The sequence below is a fragment of the Crocodylus siamensis genome, chromosome 9 (assembly GCF_052110815.1).
Source record: "Crocodylus siamensis isolate JL-2025a chromosome 9, ASM5211081v1, whole genome shotgun sequence".
Lineage (NCBI taxonomy): Eukaryota > Metazoa > Chordata > Crocodylia > Crocodylidae > Crocodylus > Crocodylus siamensis.
Genome location: NC_143403.1, coordinates 37,085,783 through 37,098,779, shown reverse-complemented (window position 1 = coordinate 37,098,779; position 12,997 = coordinate 37,085,783). Strand labels below are relative to the sequence as shown.

The following is a 12,997-nucleotide window of genomic DNA, read 5'->3' as shown; positions in this document are numbered from 1 at the left end:
GTTTTCTAATGCATCTTCTCCTGAGCCTGTGACTCTAATTGCCCCCTTTGCTTCCCTAATCTTGTCTGTTTCTGATCCTGGGTTGCAAAACCTCCAGCATCAAGACCTGATAGCTTATGTCCCTTTGTATCCCTGACAGTGAAGGCATATCTGAGCTCTCACTTGGTTCTCATGCATGAACTGATAACACCACACCGATAGCTCTACTCACTGTTTCAAGGCCTGTCCGACAGCTGGACACTTTTGCAGTTGGGTATCAGTTTCTTGTTGGGCAGTTTTCACCTCTTTCTCCTCATTTATCAATTTAAACTGTTGGGTCCCTTCTGTAGGAGGGGAGGGAAGCAATTCAAGTCAGGATATCACAGTAGCAGCCCTGACTCCATGCAGACAGTTTTGATGCTGCTGCCACCACATGGCAAAACCCAGACTTTGGCATATATATATCAAAATAAAGGGGTGTAGGTTTAGCTATTTCTGCTTGGCTTGATTAAGTGGTTCCTCCTAAGCTGCTCCCACACCTCTGATCTGGGGTATAGCAGGCTTCCTTCCCCACTGAAGTCTTTTAATTGCTGTCCCTTGTTATTTAAGTTGTGCTTGGAGGAAATAGCCTGCAGAAGAGGAAGAAAAAGTAACAAAAGAGGAAGAACGGGATTTGAAGAAATTACAGGAGACCCTGGGCCCAGCAAACTGCTTTCACTCTCACTGCAGTTTCACATCTACCTCCTGTTCCAGAGCAGGCTCCAGCTGTCCTTGCTTTGAGTATTTGTAAGCAGTCCCTTCTTCTTTGTTGCCCGGTCATGATATTCAGCAGATGGGTACCTCTGGAGTATTTGCTAATGTTGTCACCCTCTTACTGTGTTTCTGTCTCTCCCTTGTCCCTTTTTGCTTCTCTGATATTTTCCCCTTAAATTTGATTGATTTCTATTTCCATATTCCACTGTGCTGTATGTTTATGCCTTTCTTTTTCCAGTGATGGTAGCTGCCTAGCTGCCTGGGGGGCTGTCTCCCCATTCTCTGCTGTGCAGTGGGATTCATAATTGGCTCTGGAAGGCTGGACCAGTGCCTCTCTAAGCCATGGGAGCAGAGAACAGAGGGTTGGGTGGGCACTTTGCTTCCTACCATGGCATACATCAGGGTGAGGGGTTCTTGAAAGAACAGGAGGGTAAGGCAGGTGGCTACAAAGAACAGGTCATTCCTTCAGCAGTTTTAGGAGCATGTAGTCTCAGCTGGCATGGATGGGCCTCCCTTGCTGCTCTTCTCTATTCCCTCTCTGGTCTGTACCTTAAGCCAGTGGTCTTCAAAGTGGGGTGCGAGCACCCCAGGGGGTGCGCAAGACGATCCATTGGGGTGCAGGAAGAAAATATTAGAACTTCTATTTAGATCTGTATTCATATAAATATACATATATTGAGGGTGCGCACTCAAAATTTTTTTACTGATACGGGTGCGCGATCAAAAAAGTTTGGAGACCACTGCCTTAAGCAACCAAGGTGTGACTCCAATCACAGATACAGTTACTTTGATCAGCATGCCAGAGACTACTCCTGTTTGCTGCAATCATTGGTTGCAGGTGTCAGCATGGGCTTTTAGGTAAAACTACTCCCAGAGAAGTCAGAGCTTCAGGACAAAAGAATTGGTACCTGTGGCTTGGAGAAGAGGGGCTCTGAGACACAACAGGAGGCAAATCAGTAGACAAGAGTCCATCCCTGTGATACTCCAAATGCAGCACAGATCCTGCAAGACACATCCAAGCTCTACTTAACTGATACATTACCATTGCTTTTAAACTGCAGAGATAACCCAAGACAACAGGAAGTACAGCCGTTGGCCTGAGTATGCACTGAAAATTAATTAAACCAAATCCATTGAAGTCCCAGTTAGGGCACTTTTAAAAGCATCTGATCAAGTGGGTGTGTCACAGCAGCCAGCATTTTAATAGCAATTAGTGAAGTAATGAGCCAAATGAGACACATGGGAACACAGACTTGAAAGACACCGCCTGGAACAGTGAGTCCAGACCAGGGCTATGGCAGGCATCTCTAGCATATATGTCATTCACAGACTGGTCAAGCTCCATCTTAATGCTAGTTAGCTCGTGTCCTAGGACCTCCTTCCTCTGAAAAAAGTCTGCTTTCAGCAAGTGGATGTTCAACACAACCTGGCATTCAGTCTCTTTTACAGTGTCTCTAAAGTACCTAAATCAGTAGTCACTCTTCAAAATGTAGGCCAGCATTTGCCTAGAGCTAAGTTAGTGTGTGTGGACTCAGGCGAAGAAGTGAGCATTGAGGAAGGTTTCAGTAAGGAGAGGGGAGCTGCCAGGCTGACCAAGGAGAGGAGAGAGTTATGACAGCAGTGGGAGAAAAAGCTGATGGAGACCTGGATGAGTGGTGGAGGGAAATATTTCTGGTCAGGCTGGTGATGACAGTGCAGGAGTGATACAGAAGCAGGTGCAGCATCAGCTTGAATACTGTTCAGATCAAAAATGCAAATAGCACTGCAACACTGGAGGTCATGGATGGCAAAGTTTACCAGTGGGACTCCTGCCTCTGGGACTAGCAATCAGGTGTCTAAATTAGCAAATGTTGGTTTTGTGATTCAGATAACTTGATTTTATGGTGCTGGACTTCAGTTCTTAGCTTTAGTGCAGACTTCCCGTGTGTGACCATGGCACACAGTTAACCTCCATGTGCCTTGTTCCCCAGTTTGTATAATGGAGGGGGTGACACGTCCTATATCTGCCTTATTCATTATGGTAAAATCTTTCAATCCCTTGCTGCTTATGTATAGAATCTACCACAATGTGATCTTTAGTTAAAATGCAGATGATTAATTCACCATGCGTTTGGATTGGCACCTAAAAGAACCTAAGTTCACCAAAAGCAGCAAAATCTCTTTCCAGTTCCTCAGTTTTATTTATGCTGCAGGCTCTAAAATTACCTTGTGCTTTTGCGGTACAGAGGTATAGGTTGTAGCCATGTTGGTCTAAGTACATAGGCAGACAAAGTTCTTCGGGTAAATCTGTTATCTTTTATTAGACCGACTCAAATAATTGGAAAAATGCTTCTTTGAAAGCTTTTGCATATAAATATCATTCATCAGGCTGAGGAAGCATCTGCAGTTGGTGTGTGCTCTTCACTGACTGGCTCTTGCAATACAGCATACGTGTCACAAGCAGCCATCAAGTTGTGCAGGCGTTTGGTGGACAGCTTGAATGTTAAAGTTTGCTTTGAGCTGGAAAAGTGCAGCTGCTATCCCAGTACAGTGTGCAGCTTTACCATACAAACCTACAAGAGGTAGGTCTGTTGGTAAGGTGGAAGAGACTCACAAGAATAAAAATAAAAAGAAACATGATTAAAAATCTCTGCTTGCTGTTCTCTTTCTTGGGTTAGCTGTTAATAAGGTCTATGCACAGAAAACAGTTTTTCTATGCTTGTCTACTTTTACTGATGGTAGAAATGTGGTCTTATCACTGCATTCAATGATGAATTTTTACATGTTGATTTTCACTATATTATTGCTGCTATAGGACGCTGGATCAGTGGCCCTAGAGGGTGAGACTTCTTCAAAGCCACGTTGAAATTTGTTGGAACTGCAAACTAGGCTCCAGCAGAGAAAAGACCCTCTTTCTTTCTTCCTTTTCCAATACTTACGCTGTGGAGCTGTGTGACACAGGTCTCACTCACTCACTGGCAAGTTACAGTGAGCAATATAAAGTAAATAAGAAGAGGACTTATTTGCATACTTTCCAGTGTCTGGTATGCAAATAAACCTTCTTCTTATTTGCTTTACATTGCTTACTGTAATTGGCCAGTGAGCAAATGAGAACTGAGTCAAAATTGAAAAATAATTATCATATATCTGGTGATACTGAATCTAGCTTTCTCGGCCCAATGTTGCCAAGTCTGCTTATAATAAGTAAAATTTGGCTTGGGTTTTTTTTAAGTTGTTTTTAATCTTTTGGGAGTTGTAGCTTGAGGTTTTTGAGGGTTGTTTTATTTTGAAGTGGTTAATTTTGGTTGATAAGGTAGGGCTGGGGTTTCCTAGCAACACTGGCACAGTCAGGAACTGTTCCAGGGCTGGGCTGGGCCAGAGCTGTGATCTGCAGCTTGCATGCCCTTAGTGTGGGCTACAAAGGCTGGGGATTTGCTGGAAGGATTTTGTCCCAAGCTGGGATATGCTTCAGCAGTTCAACATGGGAATATATCTGATGGCAACGGAGACCATACAGGGTAGAGAGTGTGAAGATGAACTTTTTAAATAATGTAAATACACATACATTTATTTTAATATTTTTATGTGTAATTTAATATTATATGCAGCAAAACTAGAACTACTAAAAAAATATGGAATTTGTATATGTACCCCCATTCCTGCCTCTTTGAAATGGGTTGGGCTTGTTTTGGGCTTGTTTTTAAAGACAGTGCCACTTTTTTTTCTTGTGAGACTTGGCAATACTGCCTGGGCCTCGCTGGCCTGTATGTTAATCTGCCTATGTGCTGTTTTTAACTTGCTGACAAACTTCTATGGCTACATCTACATGTGCCACCTGGAGCCCTGGTCAGGGCAAGGCAGGAGCAGCTCTGGTTAAACTGCTCTGCCCTGGCTCAAATTACTGAGTTTATTGCTTCGAATTAATTGCATGTGTAGATGGATCCTATGTGTTAGTTTTGCCACCTGTAAAATACTGATCCTTGTAAGCTGCTCTGAGCGCCACAGATAAAAAGTGCTTTTGTAATGGAAGGAAGCTTAATGGCCCAGTATGCTGGTGTGGGAAAGGCACATAAAAGGTTGATGTGACCATCATCACATCTGACCACATTTGACCATGCAGCCTGAATGATCATTAGGTATCCTAGTTTTGTCCATTTAAAAATCACAAATTCTTTGATTAAAAATCCGTGTTTTTCAGTGATTAAAATGAAACACCACTATATATATAGGTATCAGTTGAACACAATGTTTTATTGATATATTTACAATGTTAGAGCAACTTGGAAGCCTACCAGTGCCTCAATCATTATAGTAAAATAAATTCTAAATACCTATATATTGTAGCTTTTGATTTTGGGCAGATTTTTGTCATAGAAAATCAGAGCTCCTCCTGCCCCTTTCACTCACCAGGATGCTCAGTAGTTTCAGGTCCCACTGGTACTTGGATGGGACACCACCTCAGAATCCTGGGTACAGGATATTTTTGGAGACTCAAGATATCAACAATATGTAACTCAGTAAAGCCATGTGTAAAGTGCTGTGTCTCAGAAAGGAAAAAACATTTGAAAGTGAGTTATGGGGATGATGTTAGAGGAGTGTACTCCATTATCACAGAAGGGAGGACACAACACAGTAGATTTTAAACTATAGCAAAGGAGATTTAGTTCAAACCTCAAGGAAAGCTTCCTAGTTATAAAAACTGTAGACCAATGGGATGAGCTGCTTAGGGAAGTTGTGGAATATCCTTCACTGCTGGTTTACAAAAGGCTGGAAAGGTATATGTCTGCGATAGTTTAGCAAAAGTGAATCCTGCCTCTCTCCAGATGTTGAAGTAGACAACCACAAAAATCCCTTCAAACCCTATAATTCTACACAAACACATACAGTATATACACATTTCATATTTCTTTTGGGCAAGAAGGGAAAGATGCAGAATGCTAAATAATACAGTTAATATCAGCTTTTCCTCATATCCTGATATTCTGTTACAGTAAAATGCAATTCTAGTATCCCCTCCCTTTAGTTGTTAACAAAGGGAGTGTGGCTGAGGCATCTTGAAATCCATTTGTGACACACCTGCTGCCCCCTGACACAACCATACTCATTACCCTGCAGGCAGAGAGCACATAAAATAATTTAAGTGATACAAGACTGTGTGGAAAAGATGAAGGGAAAAAATGTTCTGACTAATAAAGCAGGACAGGTGGGGTGGAGGGGGAATGCTAAGAAGAAAAAAGAAACAACTGGACCAGCCCCTGAGGAGCCCAGGAGAAGTAAGAAACAGGACCCGCCATGGCCAGTGCTTTGCAGTTGTAGGGTGACCTGCTGAGGGCTGAGATGCTCAGATAACAGGCCCTTGGAGAAGGGCCAAGGAATGATCCAAAATATTGGATTTTGTGGTGCACTCAAGGTTTCCTTGGAACCAGAGGACATCAGAAGAATTGTCCACCTCCTGCATGCAACAAATGAATTGTCCAGGTTGGAGCAGAATAGAAAGGAAATAAAACCACAGAACAGATCTGAGCTGGGGAGGGCAAAAGGGAGTTGCGGTGGCATCTTAAAGTGGGAAGGAGCACTGCAAAAATTCCCTAACTTCAGTTAACTTTCTTGAGGAGGTAGGGTAGCTCCTGTTCTGTAAACTCACTCTGCAGTTTGCCACACATGCATTTCCTGTGCTAGTTTTAGATCTGTGACTGCCGTGAACCTGATCCTGCCATACTCTACTGTCTACAAGATCAGAATTGAGCCTGGACAGCCAGACTGTAGCACTTACTTGCTGATTTTTTGCAGGGTTGACAAGGTCTTCAAGTCGTTCTCAATTTTTGCTTTTGCCTGCTTGTCTTCTAGCCCCTGGCTCTGTGCACGGTCCACTGCAGGATGCCTTGGTTTCCACAAGCAGCTTTCTGCCCAGAGCCGAGCCTGCAAGTTGTGCACCACAGAAGGAAGTGTTCTCATGCAAAGTCAGAGATTAAATCAAAAAGGGGAGGAAGGGCAGGGTGGCAGGGGGGAACAAAATGATGAACTTGCTGAGTCCTCAAGTGATGCAGTTAGGAACAGTGCCACCAAAGCCAGTACAGCCATGCTGGGGTATGTCACCTGAGGAGCTGGCCCTCAGTAAGGCCATTACTTGGTAAAGGAGCTTTAAATCATGGCTAAACAAATTCCTGCATGGGGGCTTGCACAATATAGCAAGTAGATTTCCACATCATGTACTTTTCAGAGCTGTTGTCTGAGAAGCATGTCAGATCAAAACCACTCTTTCCCCTTCTGAAAGTTGAAACACCGTGTGCATTTCTTAGTTCTGAAATGTACAGCACTGGTTGATGAGCCAGTGCAGTTATTTTCAACCCTCTTTTCTACATGCTTTCTTTTCTGTTTACTAGGTGAAGGAATAAACAAGGTCGTTATTGGGATAACCCTGGATACATGAGCTCAGATCCTGATTTAGAGAGCAAATAGTGAATACGGCTTTCTTCCCGAGTTTGAAAATACCACCATCCATTCAAGAGGAGTGGCACTGAGCAACCATTAAAAAAAATCCGACCTTTGCGCAAGGTCTATGGAATGTAACTCCAGGACTGTAGTTCCCACAAAACAGCCATTGACCTGTGGTGACATGTTTGGAAGGCTCATCTCATCTGAGGAACCCAGTATGATGCTGAAGGATATGATCAAGGCTCATTGGCAGGGCTGTGTGAGGTGCTCAGGCTTGGAACAGCAAAAGGGGCTTCAGGGCAGGATTGAAGGGTGTTGGTAGAAAGGGGTTGGAGATCAGGAATAAATGCCTCTAAAGATGACCTTTAGAACAGATGGTATGACACTTACCTAGTACCATCTCATACAAGTTCCTTGAGCTCAAGAAGGAGTTTCTGCACCTATCAGAAGACTGCTGAAACTTCCTGTCTAAAGGGTAAGTGTGAGAAGAACTTTCCTCTGCTGCCTGGGGCAATCCAGAGGCCAGTAATAGTAAAAAGAACATGGACTGGAAGGGACTTTTTGGGTCAATGACTCCAGTCCCCTGCTATCATGCAATCACTTTCATAAACTTACCAAACTACCTGGGGTTTTGATGCCACTTCTCTTGTTGAAGTGGGGTGTGGTAACATATTTTTGCTGAAGGATGTCCCTCCTCTCTTCCCCCATGTTGGGCCATGGAGTCAAAGGTGGCTAGATGTGATGCCAGCCACATCAATCCCTCGTGAGCTGTTGTCTTTAAGAGGTTGCTTATTTATTTATTTAGCATATGCCATTTCAACATATTCTTTCAGCCATCTTTAGGTGATGTGATCACCAGTGTGAAGAGCATAAAGGTCACCAGGTACCATAGCAAATGGACACAAGTCAACAATGGGGGACATGGTTTGAACTTGTCCACAGGGGTATGTGCTGTCACTGTAAAGACCCCATTGGTATAGGTTTGAGGCACAGTGACCCTGTCCAGTTCAAAAATGGTTGAAAAGTGCCCAATAATGGCATGGGCAGTTAAATCCTGGTTGACTGACTGTAGGGTTAGAGATGATGTGGTGATTGATTGGTGCTTGTGCTGACCATTCGTCATGCCATCAAGTATGTAAGGAAAAATCAAAGGATTTTGAAAGGGTGGACATATTGGACATCTTGAGGGGAGCTGAGCTATTGGTAGGTGGAATATGTCCCAGTGTACCAGCAGGATAGGATTATCATGAAGTCTGGCTACTAAGTTTACTTAAGTATTTGTGTAGTGAAGATGAATGGGAGCAATGTTATTAAGGACTGGCAACCATGGGAGTGGAGTGGGATGCAATGTGCCTAACATAGCACACGTAGCATGCAGTTAAGAGTCCACTAATTTGCTGTGCAATGAATGAGCCCATAGAGGAGTACAGTATTCTGCAACAAAATAACACAGCACAAGACCAGATGAAAGTAGCATGGAGGCATTAGCAGCCCAAGTGGAGCCTGCAAGTTTGGCAAGTAGGTTATTCCTTGTTTTGATTTTTAAAGCAGTTTTCTGGAGAAGTAATTTATAAGTTAAAGTCCAGTCAAGGGTGACTCTAAGATAAACTGGGTGGGTTTTGAATTTGAGAGGCTGACCATTTAAAGTGATCGTGAGTTTACGATTAGCATTGGCATTATGCTGCTGAAAAGCACTTGAAATGTTCTTTGGAATATTTGATTTGAGGTGCCATTTTAGACAGGACTCTGACTTTAGTTTCATGTCTAATGGAGTTGCACACTTGAAAAATCATGAGGTTGGGTGACAGAGGCACTGTCATCAACCTAAACAAATTTTCATGAGCTGGTTACAGACAGGTCATTAATGTACAGGCTGAAAAGGAGAGGTGCCAGTACTGATCCCTGAGGGAGGCCATTGGTTTGATGTCACCAACAGCTAGTTTAGTTGGCCAGGTGGACTCTGAAGCATCAACCATGTACTAGTAGTTCAACTAGATGAGTTGCCCGATGTGGCAGAATTCCTGATATTTTCATCAAAAGATCAGTATGCCGGACAGTATCATATGCTGTTGTTAAATTGAGGAAGACAACATCAGTCTTCAGGTTTTTCTGAAAGCCATTTTCAGTGAAGGGCTGGTGGACACTGAGCCACTCCAAGGTGGTGAATGAGGCTCCAACTCCTCCAACCGGAGTGGCAGAAATTAAGGCATGAAGTTGAGTTCTCCCAGCAGTTCTGATGAGCAGCATCAAGTGATTCAAGCAGGTGACCTGTGATATCTGCCTTGCCAGATTGTTCATACTCATCTAGTAGATCAGCACAGTCTCCATCCAAACAAGGAGTGCACAGGGGACAAAATCCTCTGAGAACAGAGGATTGTGCCACTTTATAAAAGGCACCACAGAAACGGTTATAGGCTTTGTCAACTCAGATATTTTGGCATGGGATGGTGACAATGGATCATTTAACAGTCTCCATAAATAGGAACCAGTTGGCTTTCCTAAAGTTCCATATAGGTTTTCATTTACATTTAAAGACCTGTAGTTGCAGGCTGTTGTGGATGAATGATGGATAGTGTTGGCTGTGTGGAAAGTCATCGAGAACAATGCAAGATGCTGGTTGTGGGTGGCTGGTGACTGATGTAACCCAACATATGTCAGGGGAATACTTTTGGTCTCATCTTGCTGAGTAGAAGGTGCCATACTGTTTAGAGTTGTGGATCAGGGCAAAGTCATTGCTGGATGCCCAATTTTGGAACAGGGCACTGTCTTCAGTTGACTGTGAGTAACCCCAGTCTGTGTGGTGGCTATTAAAGTCACCAACATATAAATCTGGGTGAGGGAGAGATGGTTAGTAGAGAGAGTGTGGATTGCCTCAGAAATGTTGTTACGGATATAGGTGGCTCTCCTGTATTTTGCATGAAGAGTGTAGCACAGTGGTTTCCAACCTTTTTAAGGTGAAGATCACTTTGTGAAATAAAGGGCAATCCAGGATCTATTGCCCCCCTGCCTTCCCCTCCAGGAGACCAGACAGAGGGGGGCTCAGATCAAGGCCACCATGGTGAGGGAGGGAGTGGGGCAGGGGCAGGGATGAGTGGGGCCCCAGCTGGGTGAGGCTGGGCTGGGCTGGGCTGGGGGAGGGTTTGAGCCTGGGTGGCTCATCCAGGTGTGCGGGGGGGCTCCTGCCACTGCACACACCCTGGTGGAGGCCCGGAGGGCATGTGCCCCCCCCAGTCTGTACACAGGGCGAGGTGGCTACTGCCACCCACTGGGCTTTGCACCCCAAGCCCCACTGCAGCTCGGGGCACAAAGCTTAGTATGCAGTGGCAGCCACTTCACCCCACACACAGATCAGGGGCGTATGTGCCCCCCGGGCCACCACTGGGGTGTCTGCAGTGGCAGGAGCCCCCCCATGTGCCTGGATGAGCTGCCCGCGCTACCCCCTTGCCTAGCCAGGCCTAGCTGGGGCCTCACTCACCCGGTGGTAGGGGACACAGAGGGGGATTGTCCCACTCACATGGCCTGGCCCCAGTGGCAAGGGACATGGGTCAGCCTGGCCATGTCTCCTGCCGCTCCAGGACTGCATCCTGGCTGCTCCCAATGTGTGTCCTGCTGCTCCCGATCATGGAGCCTATGGCAGTCGCTCTCATTCTGGGCGGGGCTAGCCCTCCTAGACTGAGATTGACTGTCGGGGCTCCCCAGTTGACCAGTCGATTGGGACCGACCAGTTGGTGACCACTGGTATAGCATATCAAATCAAAACAATTGATAGTAAAGTGATGAGTGGATAAAAACAGATTATAACAGCCTTGTGGTGAATTGCAATCAAACAGATTATGGGGTGTTTTGCTGCTGAAAGACCCTTGACATGGAACTGGAGGATTTGAAGCTGATGTGCCTTAGCCATACTAACCCAATGGGCTGTTCAGTAAAGTCAGATCTTTGACTTTGATTTTTGATTCTCACTGGGAGGTTGTTCCAGAAGTTCACTGCTCCGATGGTTAGGAACCATCTTCAGATTTCTAGCCTAAATATATTCACAGCTAGTTTATGCCAATTTGCTTAAGCATAAATAGTTCCTTTCCCCCCCATGTATTTATCATTATGATGTATCTGTAGACAACAAACCCATCCCTTTCAGTCTTAGTTTTGCAAAGCTGAACAAACTAAACTGTTCTAGTCACTTGAATGACAAGCTCTTCATTCTACTTATCACCCAAGGAGCACTTTCCTGAAGCTGTCCCAGCTTGAATTCATAATTCTTGAACATATAACTGGTGAACAGAATTTGTACCTGTTTTTCAAAATGAGGTCTTAGCATTTTATGCAAGAAAACTTCCCTATATTTTGTTGAAATACCTTGACTGATACAATTGTGGTTAGGCTTCTTGTTTGGTTGAGAGAGCTGAGGAACATGCTAAACTTTAAGTCTCTAAAATAAGATCAAATTATGAGACACTTTGAGAGCAAACAGTTTTCTCTTCTCATTCTTGTTGGAGCATACTAGAAAATTCCCCAGAAGTCTGGTATGATTAACAACTGCCAGACTCTCACCATACATGACTAGTAAGGGACACCACCAGGTCAAGTGTTAGGAATTCCTGTGTTATGGTTAAAAAAGATCTTGCCACTTCTGCTGGAGAGACATACTTCACAACTTGTGCTCATTGCCTGCAGAGACCAAGGAGTAATTTGTTTATTGGCTTATGTTTTGTTGTTGCTTTTTTTCCTACCTTCTTTGGACAGACATCAGACATTGGCCAAGGTGGGTGTTGGCTGGGGGATGCTGGTGCTCCTACTGGAGCTTAGAAACCCTCAGATATCTACAGGAGAGTGTTGGTTTTCTTTTCAGGGTCACACCAATTGCCAGTTTAGGGTCAGAAAAGATTGTCCCACAGATCAGGTTGGCAACGACTGTGTAGGTTTTGCCTTCTTCTCACATGTGGCATCATCTTAAGAACATAAGAACTGCCATCTGTTGGGTTGGACCCTAGGCCCATCTTGCCCAGCATCCTGTGTCACATAATGGCAGAGAATGGAAACTGAAAGGGAGAATGAAAGGTATGGCCAGGGTTTTCCCCACTGTTTCTTTCACTTACAGCCTCCAGCATTTAAGGTCTAGGAAATTCTGATTTAGAGGCTGTATCCCTAACTCCCATGATCAGTAGCTACTGATGCACCTTTCCTCCAAGAATTTGTCAAATCGCTTTTCTGAATCTGGCTAAACTGTCAGCTTCCCCAACATCTGGCGGCAATGAGTTCCACACTTTAATGGCATGTTATATGAAAAAGAACTTCCTTTTGTTAGTTTTCAACTTACTACCTACTAGTTTCATTTTGTGATCCCCTATTCTTGTACTGTGTGAGAGAGTAAATAATAAAACTCTATTTACTCTTTTCTCCATTTAGCATTTTGTAAATCCCTACCATGCAAGCATCCTTTTCTTAACCATCGTCAAGCATCTGTTTTCTGAATAGGCCTATACTCATTAGTCTCTCCTCACATGGAATCCCCTCCCTACTGGTAATCATTCTTGTTGCCCTTCTCTGGACCTTCTCTAGTTTTACTACAGGTTTCCCTCACCAACCATGGTTTTGCCAACCATAGTTTTTGAGTATCCACACTTAATATTCTGTATACCATGTTGGCTACCACAGTATACAGTTTTGAGTAACCACAGTTTCCTGTGGCCATGCATTAGCTTGCCACCTGCCATTTTTCCCATAAGCCTTTTGTCTTGCCAACCATGGTTTTGCCAACCACGAGAACTTTCAGGAACCTAACCCCAATGGGAAACCTGTATATCCTTTTTGAGGTGTGGGGACCAGAACAGGGCACAGTATTCAAGGTGTG

General features: G+C 44.3%; 1 protein-coding gene across 1 annotated transcript in view; it reads right to left on the bottom strand.

Annotated features, from left to right (window-relative positions):
• The window catches only part of ADGRG5 (adhesion G protein-coupled receptor G5), a 33,828-nt gene extending 27,224 nt beyond the window's left edge, over positions 1 to 6,604 (bottom strand). Inside the window, exons 1-3 of the mRNA XM_090063504.1 lie at positions 6,485 to 6,604; positions 1,641 to 1,734; positions 212 to 323 (exon numbers count right to left, since the gene is read on the bottom strand). Of these exons, the coding sequence (XP_089919630.1) occupies positions 212 to 323; positions 1,641 to 1,704 (176 nt within the window). The 5' untranslated portion in view covers positions 1,705 to 1,734; positions 6,485 to 6,604. The remainder of the gene's footprint in view (positions 1 to 211; positions 324 to 1,640; positions 1,735 to 6,484) is intronic.
• Between the last annotated feature and the right edge of the window lie 6,393 nt (positions 6,605 to 12,997).